This window comes from Clarias gariepinus, chromosome 27, assembly GCF_024256425.1.
Source record: "Clarias gariepinus isolate MV-2021 ecotype Netherlands chromosome 27, CGAR_prim_01v2, whole genome shotgun sequence".
Taxonomy (NCBI): domain Eukaryota; kingdom Metazoa; phylum Chordata; class Actinopteri; order Siluriformes; family Clariidae; genus Clarias; species Clarias gariepinus.
In genome coordinates this window covers 9,646,935-9,663,557 of record NC_071126.1, presented here as the reverse complement: position 1 = coordinate 9,663,557, position 16,623 = coordinate 9,646,935, and the positions used below count along the sequence as shown (strand labels likewise).

At 39.1% G+C, this 16,623-nt stretch overlaps 1 protein-coding gene across 1 annotated transcript; it reads left to right on the top strand.

Moving 5' to 3' along the window:
• On the top strand, window positions 1-16,115 carry LOC128515260 (E3 ubiquitin-protein ligase pellino homolog 2). Its single transcript, XM_053489369.1, has 6 exons — window positions 1-253; window positions 8,107-8,236; window positions 8,359-8,460; window positions 10,030-10,224; window positions 11,779-11,964; window positions 12,697-16,115. The coding sequence occupies exons 1-6, from the start codon at window positions 180-182 to the stop codon at window positions 13,288-13,290; spliced, it is 1,281 nt and encodes a 426-aa protein (XP_053345344.1). The 5' UTR covers window positions 1-179; the 3' UTR covers window positions 13,291-16,115.
• Window positions 16,116-16,623: the final 508 nt, after the last annotated feature.

Sequence of the window (16,623 nt, the reverse complement as noted above, 5' to 3'; positions counted from 1 at the left end):
TCGAGCTGCCCCGGGTCTTCCGTTCACCAACACAACAGCGATGTGTCTAAGGAAACCAGTCTGCTATCTTTGGCTCATATCCTGCTGTTAAAATACTCAGCGCTCTAGTTATTATATCAAGTTAGTTGTGAGCAGGAAAGAGAGAGAGAGAGAGAGAGAGAGACGTTAGCTCCAGTCCCATGTTGTCGCCGAATCAGAACGAGCATGCCCGCTCCAAAGATCCGGTGAAATACGGCGAACTGGTGATACTCGGGTGAGTAACGTGGCGTTAGCTACTGAACAAGGCAGCACATGGATGCGCACTTTACCTTGTCTGGCCTTTCTTTCAACACATACGGCTTTTACGAGCTCGGAACAACAGTATGTTGTATAAAAGTAGCCTAGTAACTGTAATTATATTGTCATGGTGTAATGTCAAGTGTATAACAACTACATGTTCTCCAAAAGCCTTGTGTGTATTATGCGTTACGTTTTAACGTTATAACTAACATGTGCACTACAGTTAATGGAACCTTATACTAAGATCATATAACGGGCAGTTACAATGTATCATAAGTAAAAAAAAAAAAGATGGATAATAAAGTACTTCTACAGGCAGCACGTTTCCCAGTAAAGTGCCATAATACTTACAATAAACATCATATATATATCGAACCCTCAACCCTGGAGGTGAGAGGTCACATCGCCACTACGAAAATCGCCATGGCGAAACAATGGCGTAGTGGCGATGTGACCTCTCACCTCCAGGGTTGAGGGTTCGAGTCCCGCCTCAGGTTTGTGCATGTGTAGTTTGTATGTCGTGCTTGCTGGGTTTCCTTCAGGTTCTCCGGTTTCCTCCAACAGTCCAAAGACATGCAGATTAGGCTAATCAGTGTTTCCAAATTGGCGTGTGTGTGTGTGTTTGCATGGATTGGCACCCTGTCCAGGGTGTAGCCTGCCTCATGCGCAAAGTCTCCTCGTATAGGCTCCAGGCCCCCAGATAAAGATGAAAATAAAACTGCAAAAGAATTGTAACTAGTAGTATACATAAGGGGCATTGGTGATTCAGTGGTATGTTTCTCGCCTACCATGCAGAAGGGGCCGAGTTTGGGTCCCGGCCAATGTCGAAACCCCAACCACTGTATGCAGTGCCAGTATCAAGCCCAGAAAATATGGAAGGATGAGACTCATACCTCCAGAGACAAGGGTTTGAGAATGCCTTATGTCTGTGTGTGTGGAGTTTGCATGTTGTGCTTGGTGGGTTTCCTCTGAGTCCTCCTGTTTCCTCCCACATTCCAAAGACATGCAGAGTAGGCTAAATTTTGTTTTCAAATTCCCTGTAGTGTGTGAGTGAGTGTGTGTGCCGTGTGATAGATTGGCACCTTGTCAAGGATGTATCCCGAGTCCCTTGGGACGGGCTTCAGGCCTCTTGTGACCCTGAACAGGTTAAGAATAGAGTATAGAAATTAGTCAGTGAGAACAAATAGTATATAGTAACACACAGTCAGTCAACGCTTAATGCAGAATACACCTGAGACGATGAATGAGGGTCAAGGAATATGGCTTCTGTAAGGCAGAATTTAAACACACAACCTTCTGATCTATTACTTAAAAAAATTAACCACTGAGTCACATCAGCCAGGTCAATGTCTGAATTAGTTCGGAGGTGGAAGTGGTTAATCAGTGCAAGCTATATGCACTGGCTCAGTGGTTAAGGCTTTGAGTAACACATCAGAGGGTTGTAGGTTGCATGCTCAAGTAAGACCCTTATCCATCAGCTCAGGTGTATCCAGCAAATAAAAATGTGGAAGATATTACTGTATTTAACTATTTTAAAGTTGGAAACATTATAGTACAGTAGGCAAACCTGCTGCCAGTAAACTACTGTAAATTTTACAGTGGAATATTTTTTACAGTGTTTTAGAAAACTTAACTCTGTTTAATTCATCCCAGTTTGATTAATTTAATTGTCTTTCTTAAGTTTTAGTTTGCATCTGCTCCTACTGCTGCTAAAATATTGATACAGGTCCAACTCTGGATTATATGTTCTGATCCCATGTTGTGCTGGTGTACAGATGTTTGCGATTAAACAATTTGATCACTGAGAACACAATTGTTCCGCATTTGGGAACCGTGCCGAGTCCAAGTCAAGTCAAGTGGTCTCGGGCACAGAACAAATCAAATATAGAAGCCAATCGGACTTGAGCATGAAAATAAATAGTTGTTTAGACACAATGTCGTCTGTGCCGCCTGTCTTTTCCGAAATCTCTGTTTGTGCGTTGTATTCGTCGTTCCCATCGTCTGACCTACACAGCCAGAGCTGATAAAGTAGGAAGGCACGCAGGAGTGTTGCTCTTGGCTTTTTTTTTTTTTTTTTCAGAAATAGCAATAATATTGGGCATGATGGAAAAGTTAATTACCTTGTTCTTTTCTTCTCTTATGTTTAATGGTGGCTCACAAACCAAGTAGGTGTATACTGCTACCTGCTGCATCAGAGAGTATAAACACGAAAGTGTAACCGGGAACGGAGAACAAAAACAGTGTGAATACTAGTCAGCGGGGAATGGGAACAATCGTTCCTGGGCAGCATTACAAAGGTTGAGATGTTGACCCAGATCCCTGTCAAACAAGGCAACAAAGGAAACACAATTAAAATGAAACCCATCCTTTTCTGCGTGACACTGATTATTAAAATTGTGAATCATTATTCTTTTGCTTTAATACTGGTTACAATAAAGTTAAACAGTGAAAACGTAGCCTAAGCCAGAGGTTTTATGAGTTATGAGTTATCACAAAATATCACAAGTATACAAACTATAGCAAAAAAGATAACATGCTGCAATAATTTTGGGGCAATGAACAGTTTGAAGACCTCTTGAAGTTATGCTTTAGTTAATGTAAATTCGCTAAATGTTCCTATTAAAGAAACCGTAATGATTTATATCTTGCTTATGTGTCGCAGAACTTATTGGCACTGCATTCTCTTTAAATATTCCTTGTACATTTAAGCTACGCTGTGTAGTAAGTAATATGTTGTGCATCTTATCTAGTGCAAAATAAGATGTCTATAAGAGATCTTTTGGGATTGAGTCAGTCTCCTGTTAGCAGACTCCATGGGTGGTGGCGTAAATTAATGGGTCTTTCTTGCCAGGTCTGTCAGGATGTGATATCGTAAACAATAGGAAAATGAAGCCGTGTGTGTTGTTTCAAGTTGTTTAATTATAGTTATGGCTGCTTCAAGCAGTTTGTGATAAGCCATGGAGGCAATGATTGTTATGTGTATTTATGTGAGTAAAATACTGCGCAGATTGCTTATGGTATATGATAGATATAAAAAAAACATGAATTTATCTGGCTTACTAATTACCTGCAAATGAGTGTTCAGCTAAATTAATGCATTAGGGAAAGATGCAACCATGGACACTTGATGTAAATTTTCCAGATATTTGTTGTTATTATTTGGTTTTATACTGAAAATACATTACTGTAAAAAGACCAATAAAAGACAATACTGGTGCAACCACAGTATACTGATTATAAAAAATACTGGTGAATTCTAATGTCCTATTTAAAAGCATCTGAGGTAAAATGGAGGGTAAAAAATGTGTCCCATTATGTAGCTATTTTTAGATAACATTTTCCACACAGGAACAGGGAATACCACATCTTGTAAACAGGAAATCATAAAACCCAATCCATGAAAGGGACTTAAAGGAATCTCATAATCATTGTTCTTTTTGGACATTTTAATCCATTTTTTTTCAGCATGTCAAGACATATGTTGTTTGAAATTTAGCATTCCTGTTAGTTTTTGTATAGCTATTGTCAGTTTATTGTAGTCACTAAATAACGTTTGGCAGCACGGTGGCGTCGTGTTTAGTGCTGTGGCCTTGCAATTCCAGGGTTGAGTTTGATTCCCACCTTGTTTTAGTACTGGAAACCTAAAAACTATGAAATAACACATATGGAATTAGATAATTAAGTAACAACAACAGTCAGTTGTTATTTTAAGCTATTTTTTTAGGTCAGCTGTTCCGGAACCGTTCTTGCAATAACAGCATTGTTAAATGCATTTGCAAAACCCATCAAGCATCATGATTAAACTGGGTCTCATGAAGACCATCCCAGGACAGCAAGACCAAACCTTACTTCTGCATTTAGAGTTACCAGCCTCCGAAAACGGCAATTACCAGCACCGCAGACTAGAGCTGTTGTGAAGGCTTTACAGAGCATATTTATGCAGTTAATAGGTTAAAAGGATTCTGAAATGTATTTACATGAAGAACTAACTCACTACATCACCTAAAGGCTGTTTCATGATTCTAATATCACTTATTATTCGAAAATGAGTTTTAGCCCAGTAATTTAATTGGACAAATAATGAGTGCTGATTTGTAGTACAACCCCTCTGGGACATTTTGCTGTTTGTGTCACTCCGCTTGTCTGTAATCAACACATCATGTTACAACAGTTTAATGAAAAAGGTAACTACACTTGCTATATACCCAGCCATTCTGTGTGGTAAATGACAGCTGGCTTATTTTTGTTGACACAAATGAACAAAATATATGACCATTACTGAAATGTCAATTACTCAAAATGAATCATGGCATAATCCTGAACTGGATATCAGCGGGGCTGTAATTACCAGTGGCCTTGTGCCTACAACTGAATCACAGAATCCCGGGCATGCTGATATTGTATGTAAAACAGCACTCATACGCAATATCGCTTAATTATACAACGGTTAGTCCAGATCAACTAATTTAATTGAATAAGTAGCTTTAAAAGATGTTAGTGATATCAAGTGTAACAGCATTGGAAACTTCATTGTTTGTATCACTCCAGCTGTCAGTGTTCACTACACCAAACCTTCAATTCCAGCAAATGTTACTGACAGTGCTGCAGTATTATCAGAATGTTGTCATATTTTATTATTGTAATCTGACTTGCAGCACTGCCAAGTCTGCCAAGGTATTTGACCAGGACTTTAGTGTCATCATCTCCCACAGTATATCATGCTTGAATGTGTACACATTATGTAACATGTAGTAACTCTGTTATAACACCAAGTAAAACAGGCATAACTTCATAGCATCTTCCTCAGTTCTTGATTTTAGAATAAATAAAAAAATCAGTTGTTAAACAGATTTTAACATGTTTAAATCGTTTAAATCTTAAACCTCAAAATCAATTGTGTATACTGACCTTCCCATGAAAAATCATATGAATTTAAATTCCTTATTATTTTTTATCAAGCTTTAAAAATGTGACATAATAAAACATTGCTTTGCCTTCATCTATTCTGAATGCTTTTCATATAAAAGTGTGAATTATCCTACATTATAAGCAGGCTGTACAATACTACCTATTAAGAGTGGAATGGAAGACCTCATATTTTAAAGACCATTATAAAGAATGCATCATAGCTACACTGTAAATTAATTACAAGAAGAAAAAGAAGACACGTACTGCCTTTACAATACTCAGAAAAGGTAGGTGATTTAGTTACTGTAGGATTTTTTTTTCCATCCAATTTGATCAACTAATTAAAATTTTACCAGTTTAAATCATAACCTGAGTGTGATCGCCTTTGCAAAGGTTCAGAGAGCTGTAGTGCCGTCTTCATTTCTCCTGTTTCACGACCGACTCGGTTTGAACTAAGTAATAAAGTGTATAGTTGGACATGTTCAGACAGTACTGACACCGAAATCAAAAGGATTATTTGCCATTATTTAGCTGATGCATTACTCTGCATGAGAGACTTGTGTTCAAGTACAGTGCAAACTATTGTGTATTTTAAACCTAATCCTTATTCAGTATTTCTCCATAATTTACAATGTATTAATATTAATATTAAAGTGGCAAGCTTTTATTTGGATATTTAACTAGAAAGCAGTTAATTTCATTATTGCTTTGGGTAATAAAACGTACGTTGTAATAGGAAAGTTTATTTAGCAGACGTGCTGAGGGAGATGTCTTTGCCATTCTGCTGAATCACTTCTGCCAAGACATGTGTTCTGTATTGTGAAGGTGAAGATGAAGATTTGTCTATGGGTCGTACTTTACTCTTTACTAGGTCTGTGTTTTTGTGTAATAGATTGATGTTGGCTTTGACTGAAATCTAAGCTATAATAATCTGTGCATGAGTAGAGTCTCTTCTGTTAATACCTGATAATGCCCAGGGCTTTTAGGCCAGCATGAAAATACAAGAGGAAAGTTGTTTGAATATTTTATTTGTCTGTGAGGGTGTGGGAGTGCATGTGCACTCGTGCAAACACTGGTTCTGCTGTGCTGCTCTTCTGTCTCTGCTGTCTCACTGTGCAGTGCTGAACTAGCACATTGACCAGTCTGGACACGGTCAATGCTTTTGCTCCACTGCAAACAAGTGCAGACATTTTATAAAACCCGACTCCCAAATGCGGCCAATGTCTGTACATTAAACCTCAAAATCAACTGTGTATAGTTAACTTCCTATGAAAAAAGAGTATGACTTTAAATGCATTCATTCAGTGCTAAACCAGGCCCTAACCTGACCTTTAACATGTTTAACTTTTCATATGAAACTGGTTTGTGTGAGATCCTGCTACAAACCTAGAGGAAACCTGGCCAAACATCACAATTCGAGATGCTATTTATTGCCCAGACAAGCTTAACTACCAGAAATTACAGCAAACACATGGCAGAGTTCATAGGACAAGGTTGTGATTGCCCTTAGGGCTATTGAAATACAAACCGGCTGAACGACTTTGCAGATTCCCATGCTTCGCCTCAGTTGTGCTGTTTGTCACTGATAGCTGCAGGAAGAACAAAAGAGCCTTTCTATGTCAGCAGCGGACTGGAGGCTGCAGAGACTAAATGCCAAACTGAGTTAGTGTGCATGAAGCATTCAGATGCCTCTGAGAACCAGTGCATGTGGAACACCGGAGAGATCTCTTTACCTATTATGGAGCACCACGTGCATCTGAGATTATCTGAAAGCCTCTTAAGTGAAGCTTTCCCTTTGTGTGTTTCCATCCTCGCCTCATAATCCAAGCACTGGAAAAGAATTCCCCTACAAAATCTTAGAGTCTATCCTCGACTAGACCAGACACGTTTCTTAGTACTGCCCTGATTGGTGGCATTCATTGTCTGCCCATGCACCGCCCCCGAAACCTGTCGAGGCACAAATGTTTATTGTTATAGATGAATGGATAACCTTTCTGTTCCTCATTTTTTGACACCTTCCTCTCTGTATATGTGTATTTTAGTGAAGTACGAGTGTAATAGCTACTGTAGAAACCTGCCAGTTGAGATATTCTGGCAAAACAAAGGGCGTAAATTGTTTATGTTAGTAATGCCCATTTGAATTGACTAATAATCACCTTATCAAAACCATTTATTCTGAGATTTGAATAAAGAGAGAAATGATAATAAAAGAAAAATGAGTGCGAGAAATAAAAAGGTTTTTATCTATGAGGGGTATTCAGGTCAAACTGGTACTTGTGATGAAATTTCTCTGTGAATGAAGGTGTAAAACTGATTAAAATTTACAGAAGACTTACTGTATAGCACAGTACAGTGAAGAGACTCTTAGCCGCAGTAGAACATTTGAATCGTGCAAATGTTTTGCATTTGACTGAAGAGATGAATCACTCATTGGAAACTGATACTTGCAATCATTCACAAACAGCACTTGCACGGTACAGGAACTCAGCTGGGAGGTATTGCCACATCCTTGCATAGTCTTGACATCCCTCCAACCCGTTTCTTCATGTCTGGGCCTTTAAATGAGTTCCTGGGAGGCCAATGTTTCAGGCATGAAGTAGGAAGACTAATTATGGCCCTGGGCTCTTGAGAAAACTTTCTACCTTTAATGGTGTCCAAGCACTAGTGAAATGCTGGGATAAGTGCATTAGTGTAGCAGGGGATTATATAGGGAAATAAAGAGAGTTTTTAATCTCATAACTCTTAAATTAAGTTTCTGTTATTGCACAATCAAAAGTCCTGGTTACAACAAAATATTGAAAATATAATTTCAGAAATATTGTAAAGTAAAACAGTAGTTGCTAGAAATGTCACCTGGTAAATATATTGATCATCGCACATTTTTAGTTAATGATGCATGTTTTTTTAATTTATGTGCAGGTACAATGGCTCCCTTCCTGGTGGAGACAAGGGGAGGAAAAGGAGTCGTTTTGCTCTGTTCAGGCGGGCAAAAGCTAACGGTGTCAAGCCAAGTGCCGTGCACATCCTCAGCAATCCACAAGACAGCAAGGTGTGTGGTATAATTTAAGACAAAAGGATTCAATTCTGTGTTTATTTAAAATGGCTCTAATGTATAGCACTGATATATCATAGTGGTTGTAATTGAAGAGGAGATGTGACCTTTTGTTTCAGGCGGTTAATAGCAGGGGGCAGCACAGTATCTCCTTCACACTCTCTAGGAATCAGACTGTGGTCGTGGAATACTGTCATGATGATGACACAGATATGTTTCAGGTGAGACACTTATCCTCAAATATCCTCACTTAAGTCCACATTTATTTTATGAGGCAATACATGCACGGGTGCCAACATAAATGGTTCAGCTGGTGCATTTACAATTTAGAATTCGTTGTTAAGGTTATAAGACGTAATCTGTTAGTTTGTGTGTTATGATCAGGAGATATTACACATACAAAACATATGTATGTACAAGAGTGAGTCAAAAATGATCTGCACTCCAGGTATATTAAAACTTGATATGTGTGGGCCGCACTGAAGCCGTCTTATCAGCTGTTCAAGGCTACTTTCTCCCCAATCGCTGTGGTGCAGGTTTGAACGCGTTACGTCAGTTCATTTGTAACTGCAGTGAGAGCAAAAATGAATGCCCCACTTGTGATTTGCACGAAAGAAGAGCAGCGTGCAGTGATTAGTTTTTTGCTGTCTGAGGGTGCACCTGGTGCCAAAACAACTCACAGAAGAGCATACACAAAAGCGTTTGGATATCTGCAAACAAAATTTGGACATGGATTCGAGAATCATTACTGGTGACAAGACACTGGTGACAAGACAATGGAAACATCCTCAATCGCCGGCCAAGAAAAAGTTCAAAAGTCAACCATCAGTGGCAAAATTGATGCTTACAGTTTTCTGGGATTCTCAAGGCCCAGTATTGGAACATTATCAGACAAACAATCAACTGTGTGGATTACAGTGAGATGCTTATTGAAGAGCTAAAGCCTAAACTTTAGATTAAACGCAGAGAACTGTGTAATCTTGCATGACAATGCATGTCCCCACACCTGACACTTGCATGCCCACACTGTTGACACTCGGCAAAAACTTCTCCCTCTAACCCTGATCTTGCTTCATCAGGATTTCACCTGTTTGGTCCTCTTGAATCACCCTTCTGCAGACTAAGATTTACATTTGATGAAGAAGTGAAGGCAGCAGTACATTTGTGGTTCTCAGCTGAGCCTGAAACATTTTTAATGATAGAATACGAAAGCTTGTTGGCAGATGGACAGTGTTCTGAAAAACAAAGAGATTGATTATGATGAAAAATTATGTAATTCTCTTCTCTGAAAGGTAATTAGTGCAAATCATTTTTGATTTACCCTTGTAGTAAGCATATAATTATATATTGTTTTTGTAGGTATCTTTACCGCAGTTCCTTTCATGTTGCTTTTCATAGCACTGTATGCTTTATTAATTATGCAGATTGTAGGGAACCATCTTGTTCATGTGCTATTTGGTACAATTCCGTTTTTTTGGATAGCATTGTTGGCTCCTCTGCACAGTATGGGAATTGGTGTGAAATTTAAATATGAAAATGATAGTTTTTCTGTTCCCGAAGTTAACATTGTACTATGATGTGTAACTACCTAACAGTACCATAGTTTGCCAACATACAAAATAAAATGTTGGATTATTGCAATCTTAACAACATGTGATAATTAGTTATCAAAGCTTCCAGATAATAGCAAAGTGTAAATGATGTCATGTTCATGTAACACAATTAGAAATATAGCCTTTAATAAATGATTGCAATTGGGTCATAAACCACTTGGTTTTTCCGTTCTCTAGATTGGCCGTTCCACTGAGAGCCCCATAGACTTTGTGGTGACAGATACCCCAGGAGGATCAAAAGAGAGCGAGGACTCTGTCGCACCCAGTACCATCTCGCGCTTTGCCTGCAGAGTGGTGTGTGAGCGCAACCCCCCCTACACTGCCCGTATTTATGCAGCTGGCTTTGACTCCTCCAAAAACATATTCCTCGGGGTTGGTATTCCTTCACTGCTTTTGGAAATATTTGTGTCATTTTAAGGTTTGCTTTTTATTGTACAAGGCAGTAGTGCATGAAAAAGGCAACATATGGTTGTCCGTCATGTTTAGTACACTATCAGAAGAAGGGAGTGCAGCTTGACTGTCTTCCATGTGGCACTCCTGTAATGTAGTTATAATAATGGATTGCCACACTTATTGTAAGTGTTAGCAGACTCTCCTCTAATGTGTCTAGAGAGATTTCCATTTAGATCTCAAGTGGTCAAAAGCATGAAATGATCCGGGTTAAGCACTTGAGTCTGACGGTGTAAAAAGTACCAAAAGAAACAAGAAAAAGGAAACTAAACAGGGGAGTGGACAAATCAGTAGAGACACCAAGTTTACACATCAAGGCTATCTATTGGGTTTTTATTGTTAGTTGGGCATTGGACATGTGGACACTGTTTTTTTTTTTTTAATCTTATGTTTAGCATCCAATGAAAGAAACAACTTTATTCAGAAACCTGCTATTCAAAAACTTAAAACTGTTGTATTAAGTTTATATCTGGTATGTATGTACAGAATGTGCTTCACAGTGTTGTGATGCATCTCGATGCTGTGCCTAAATGTATGCTACTCATTCTGAATCCTGCTGCGTTGTGCACTACATGTTTTTAATTAGCACACATGCAAGGCGCATGACCTTTTCACAGTCAAGAACGTGCAGGTATGAGGAAAGACTTGGCCGTGAAATGTTCTCTAATAGCTCTCCTGCTTGCAGTATAAAACTTGCAGTTTTTATCAAGAAAATTTTAACGTTATAGGCAGTCTTAAATAATATTTACCATTTGACATAAGGACAGAATTAAACTGTAGCTTGTGTCTGAAAAGTTGTCCAGTAATTTGGTGGGTTTTTTTGTCAAGTACGCAAACCTGATGTGACCTTGAGTCACTTTGAATTTGATACTGGCTGTGGCTGATGTCTTTTCCTACACAGGAAATGTGTATTACTATAAATGTTTATAACTTAGCTAACGTACGTTTCTGTACAACCAAAACTAGGCTGGGGCTTACACTTGCATGGTGGGCTTAACTAATTATATTATTTTTGTCCACTGAAATCTTTAAAGATGCAGTTTTGGACTTCAAGTTTCATGGTTTCTTTAACAGTATTAACACAAGACCTTCAGTGGAGCTAAAGGGTCCAGACATGCTCCTGCATGACAGTGCTCCTGTGACGTTCATAGTTTGTCAGTACTCATTTGGAAGAGTTTGAGTGCCTGCACAGAGCCCTGACCCCAAACTACACCATAGGTCTTCTCATTCCCAACATCAGTCCCTGACCTTACTAATGCCCTTGTGGTTGAAATTACAAATCCTCACAGCAACGTTTTTAAAATCTAGTGGAAAGCCTTCCCAGAAGAGTGGATGTTATTATAACATCTTTTATAGTTGGACTAAATCAAGAGTTCAAAAGGCAAGGCATCCCCAAGTGTTTGTTTGGATCCAGGCTGTCTTATAGGATGTTATTACATTGCATATATTATATTTTATGTAATTTTCTTCCTTTAGGAAAAAGCAACAAAGTGGAAGAACCCAGATGGTCAGATGGATGGCCTCACAACCAATGGAGTACTGGTGATGCATCCACAAGGTTTCCCAGAAGAGTCCAAACAGGGCATGTGGAGGGAGATTTCTGTTTGTGGAAATGTCTACACTTTGAGAGAGACCAGGTCAGGCCCCATCCGTGGCCAACTGGTAAGTAAGATCACAAACCATATACTTTGCTTGCTCCCACATCAGACCACTAGAAATAACAGAAGACTAAATTCTAATTATAAGCAGGCGTAAGCATAAAGGAAGACATTATGTTTTATGGTATTTTGTGTTAGTTTACACCAGCAGAAGTCAAAAATGTTACAAATCAAATTTTGAAGACAATTCACCCAAACCACCCATACTTGCGATAATCTTATTATTTTGTGTGTTTATTTTAAAAAAATGTAAAATTGCTGTTTAATTGAAAGTAAATTTAATTTAAAATAAAGTTTAATTGCTGTTTGGACTTCCTTTAAACCAATTAGACAGATTCAAGGAGTCGACTATCTAACCAAAAAATCTCTTTTACAGTAACGCCTATAAAAGTCTATAGCAAAAATATTATTTAAAAAATAAGTAGTCACAATCTATCAGTAAAACTTGACTAGAGAGTAAAATAGAATAGAGTCAGCTAGAATGCCAATAAAATGAGTATGAGTAGCTGACATCCTTGCAAATAAAGCAATATCACACATGAGGGAGTGCTGGGGTATGTAGTTAACTGCACGTGCAGTCATGCACCGTGATCAATGCCTCACTGTATCACACTCGTGGGTTGTTCTCTCGGCCTCAGTCAGAAATAACTGTTGTGTAAAAGTTAGTTAAACAGTGGTTGGTTTGTTTTGTTTCATGATTTATTTTTCATTTTGCTGCCTTGTTTTATTACTTTAGGCTCAAGGTGAAAGCAGTGCCCTAAAGGACGGCTCTCTGGTAGACCTGTGTGGTGCGACCTTGCTGTGGCGCACCGCCGAAGGCTTGCTTAAAGCACCCACTCTGCGTCACCTTGACGCCCTGCGACTGGAGCTGAATGCAGCGCGTCCACAGTGCCCGGTAGGCCTGAGCACGCTGGCGTTTCCCAGCCTACCCCGTAGCCACAGCCTGGAAGAACGCCAGCCTTGGGCTTACCTTACCTGTGGCCATGTGCACGGTCGACATGACTGGGGCCAAAAGCCTGAGCACAGCCGCGAGCGGGAGGGAGGTCCTAGCACAGGTGGCAGAAGGGAGTGCCCTTTGTGCCGATCGCTAGGGCCCTACGTGCCCTTGTGGCTGGGCTGCGAGCCTGCGTTTTACGTGGACGCAGATGCTCCCACGCATGCTTTTGTTCCCTGTGGCCACGTGTGCTCAGAGAGGACGGCAAAGTACTGGGCTGAGACATCGCTGCCACACGGGACCCACGCCTTTCAGCCCATATGCCCGTTCTGCTCAACGCCCCTGACAGGCACACCCGGCTTCACCCGCCTCATCTTTCAAGGGCCTGTTGATTGACAAGTAGCCACAGGGGGTACAAAGCATGATAGGAGCGCTTTCTTGGGAGTGTGTTCATACTGAAAATCACATGCAAATCTACCGTAGCTTCCTTAGTATATGCACACACACTTAACTCAGTATGTGTATTTTGCATTTGAATGCAGCCCTAAGTTAGCCTGGTAAACAAAATATTTTTTATCTTGCTAGTAATATTACCGTATTTCTTTCATGGATTCGGTCAGGCACTGACACAGTTGCGATGCCCTGATTAGTTACAGAAGCAGCTTATATTCGATGATATTTAAGGTAAATGTCGTAACTGATTTTAGCTAAAAAAGCTTACTACATGTCAATAACTGTGGTGTAACTAAAAATCAGTAGCCCAGTGAAAAAGAGGCTCTTCTGGATGTAGCAAGAGATTTTTTCGAACTCGCTAATTTGCGGTGATAATTTCGATAACCAGTGCCAGACAGAATCTGTGAAACTGAAATGTTTTTACAGTAGCAAGTTGCTCTTCAATTTGAGACCGCAGTATAATACTCATCTATCACATACCAATTACTGGGCCTCTGGATGCTTATAATAAGTTGTTGGAAAGTTAGTTTGCATCTCTTTGATGTTTTCATTTTTAGGATCTCAGGACAGGAAATGGGCATCTGCTGTGGAAACTTGTGACTTCCCCGAAAGTTTACATCTAGCCTTTAATCTAGGGAGTTAATGTTCATTCTGTTGATGGATTTAACCTCCATCTATGGCCACATGTACTGCTTCCTCAGTGCATTATATATATATATATATATATATATATATATATATATATATATATATATATATGCTTTCGCCGCACTTAACACTAAAAAGAAAAAACCCTTCTACAACACCCATCTTAAGCAATAAGCATTCCTAGAATTAAGCTAAAGCTCCAAGGAGAGATGCAACGACTCAAACATATACTACCTGATTCTAGCTGATGTGTGGTGAACTCGGATTGTAGTCGTTGTAGGGCTTCACCAAGTCACAAGAAATGTAGCCCTGGTGGTTTTTATTTTTTAGATTGTTCTTTGTATTGTTAAAATTGTTTTAGCATTTAAACAACAGTTAAAGTTGTAGCTGCAGTATACACAGTTGTAGTTTAAACAAACGTCCAGATGTAATATTTTTGTACATGGTTGTGTTACTAAACTTTGACCCAAGGTCGGTCTTTTTTATATAACAAGTGTTTCACGTATATGTATAAATATATATTATTTTCCTGTGCGAATATGATTTAAATCCTGGAGAGCCCACAGCAGAACAGTATGCCTCACTGTGTCACACTCTGACATGTCATAGGAAACCCTCAAAATAGTAAGCAGTATGAATGTACAATTCTAGGGCCTAGATAATAACTCTGCTGTTCTTGGTGCTATCATTAAATTTAAAAGCTTCATATATATTTTTATCTGAACATCACTGCACTCCTTGAAAGTGTTTAATTGTTTTGGTAACTTGATGTTTAAATCACCCACTAAATCACTTGTACACATGCAGCGCTTTGCACTATGCATGTCTATGATGAGCTTTTTCCAAAAGAAAGCTTTTTAAATTGCAAATATTCAGTGTTAAGACAGATACGCTCTACTTTACCTCACATGCAAGAGAAGAGACCTCAACTGAACATATTTTTATATTAAGAAATAACATGATTGATTTTCACTTTTCTTGCTTGTTATGACTTTCTGAATTAAACTTTTGGCCTTTTTTTTCCTTCTTCCCCAGGGGCATATATGTCCTATTTGATGCATTGTTTCAATAACCACTGATACTTCTGAGTTAATCTACCTTGTTTAGACAACTCGAAATAATATCCAGCTGTACTGTACTTATCTCCTTCCTGCAAAGGTAATGCAATTCTTAGTATCGTCACTCCTAAGAGACCAAGACCAAGTTCACATCTAGGTTGTAGTACATACACACATTGCATATTTAGATATGATTCAGTGTCTTCCCGTTGGCTCAGAAATGCCACTCTGCCCCCATTCTTAACCTGCAAATGGAACTTGTTCCTTCTGCAAGCTGATAATGGGTGATCTCAGGTTTACACTAGTCAAAGTTTACACTCATCCCAGTGTCGCTATATACCCAACTAGCTGGGCACAATGAGCAAGGTTGGAGATAACGTGCCTGTGTGTACTAATGTAATTCAGTATCCAGTATTTCTCACAACAGGGTCTTATCTCAGAAACCCCCAAATCTGGGGCAAATACAGGATGTGTGAAATACTTTATTAGTCTAGTTCACTGTCTGCATAACAATTGTGTGCTGTATCTGTGCTGTACCTCCAGTCATCTTGAAAAGGTTTGCCTTGCTTATAATGCAGCACGTACAGGTTCCTCTGGGAGGATTTGCCCTTAAGTACATCATTCCTGTCCTAATTAGTATTTTGTCATTTGTCATTTATTATTTGTAATGAGTTGTCAGATATTTAAACGGTATTAATATAAACCCGAATACATGCAATGGCAGATGTGTCACTAATACAATGATGTATAATCCCGTGTGTCATACTTTGACTACAAGACTGCAATCAGTAATGTTGCATACGTGATCAGTTTGAGTATTGTCAGTATTGTGTCCCATCCGAGCGATGTGAAAAAGGCGGCACCTTGTGTTTGACCTCTGTAAAACCTCACTTACAAACCAGTGGTCATAACCTATGACCTTACCACTGTCACATACCACTGAGCACGCCTTAAATACAGCTACAGACCACACAGTGAACACACATACACAGTTACGCTTGAACCCAAGGTGCACTGACAATCCCAAGTCAAAAACTTAATAAAATATATGTTTCCAAAGTAGTTTTCCTTTATTACTTGTGTTTTCTGTTATTTTTGGTGGCATGCTCATGTTTATGACCCATTTGGCCAGTAGATGGCACCGTTGCCCTTTTTTGGACTGGTAACAACTTGCCCCTTTCAAAGTCTGCCTGGCAACTTTGTATTCTGTTGGACAAAAATCACAACTTTCAGTCTAGTGCACATTGTTTAATTTAAGGTTGTTTTTTTTTTTTTTTTAAGTGTAATTAAATTATTTTTTGCAGGTAGTTAAACATAGCTGTAGGTTTGTAGGTTGCCCTAGATAACAGTGTCTGGTAAAATTTAATTTTAAATAAACCTTCATTCCTTTTAATTTTTGCTTTCTATAGGACATACGCCGATTGGCCATAACATTACAACACAAGCCATTATGCCTAGTATTGTGTAGGTTCCTCTTGTGTCACCTGGGCAGCTCTGGCGCCTTGGGGCATGACTCCACAGGGCCTCTGGGGTTGTGCTGTCTTGGCTGGTACCAGGACGTTCCCAGACA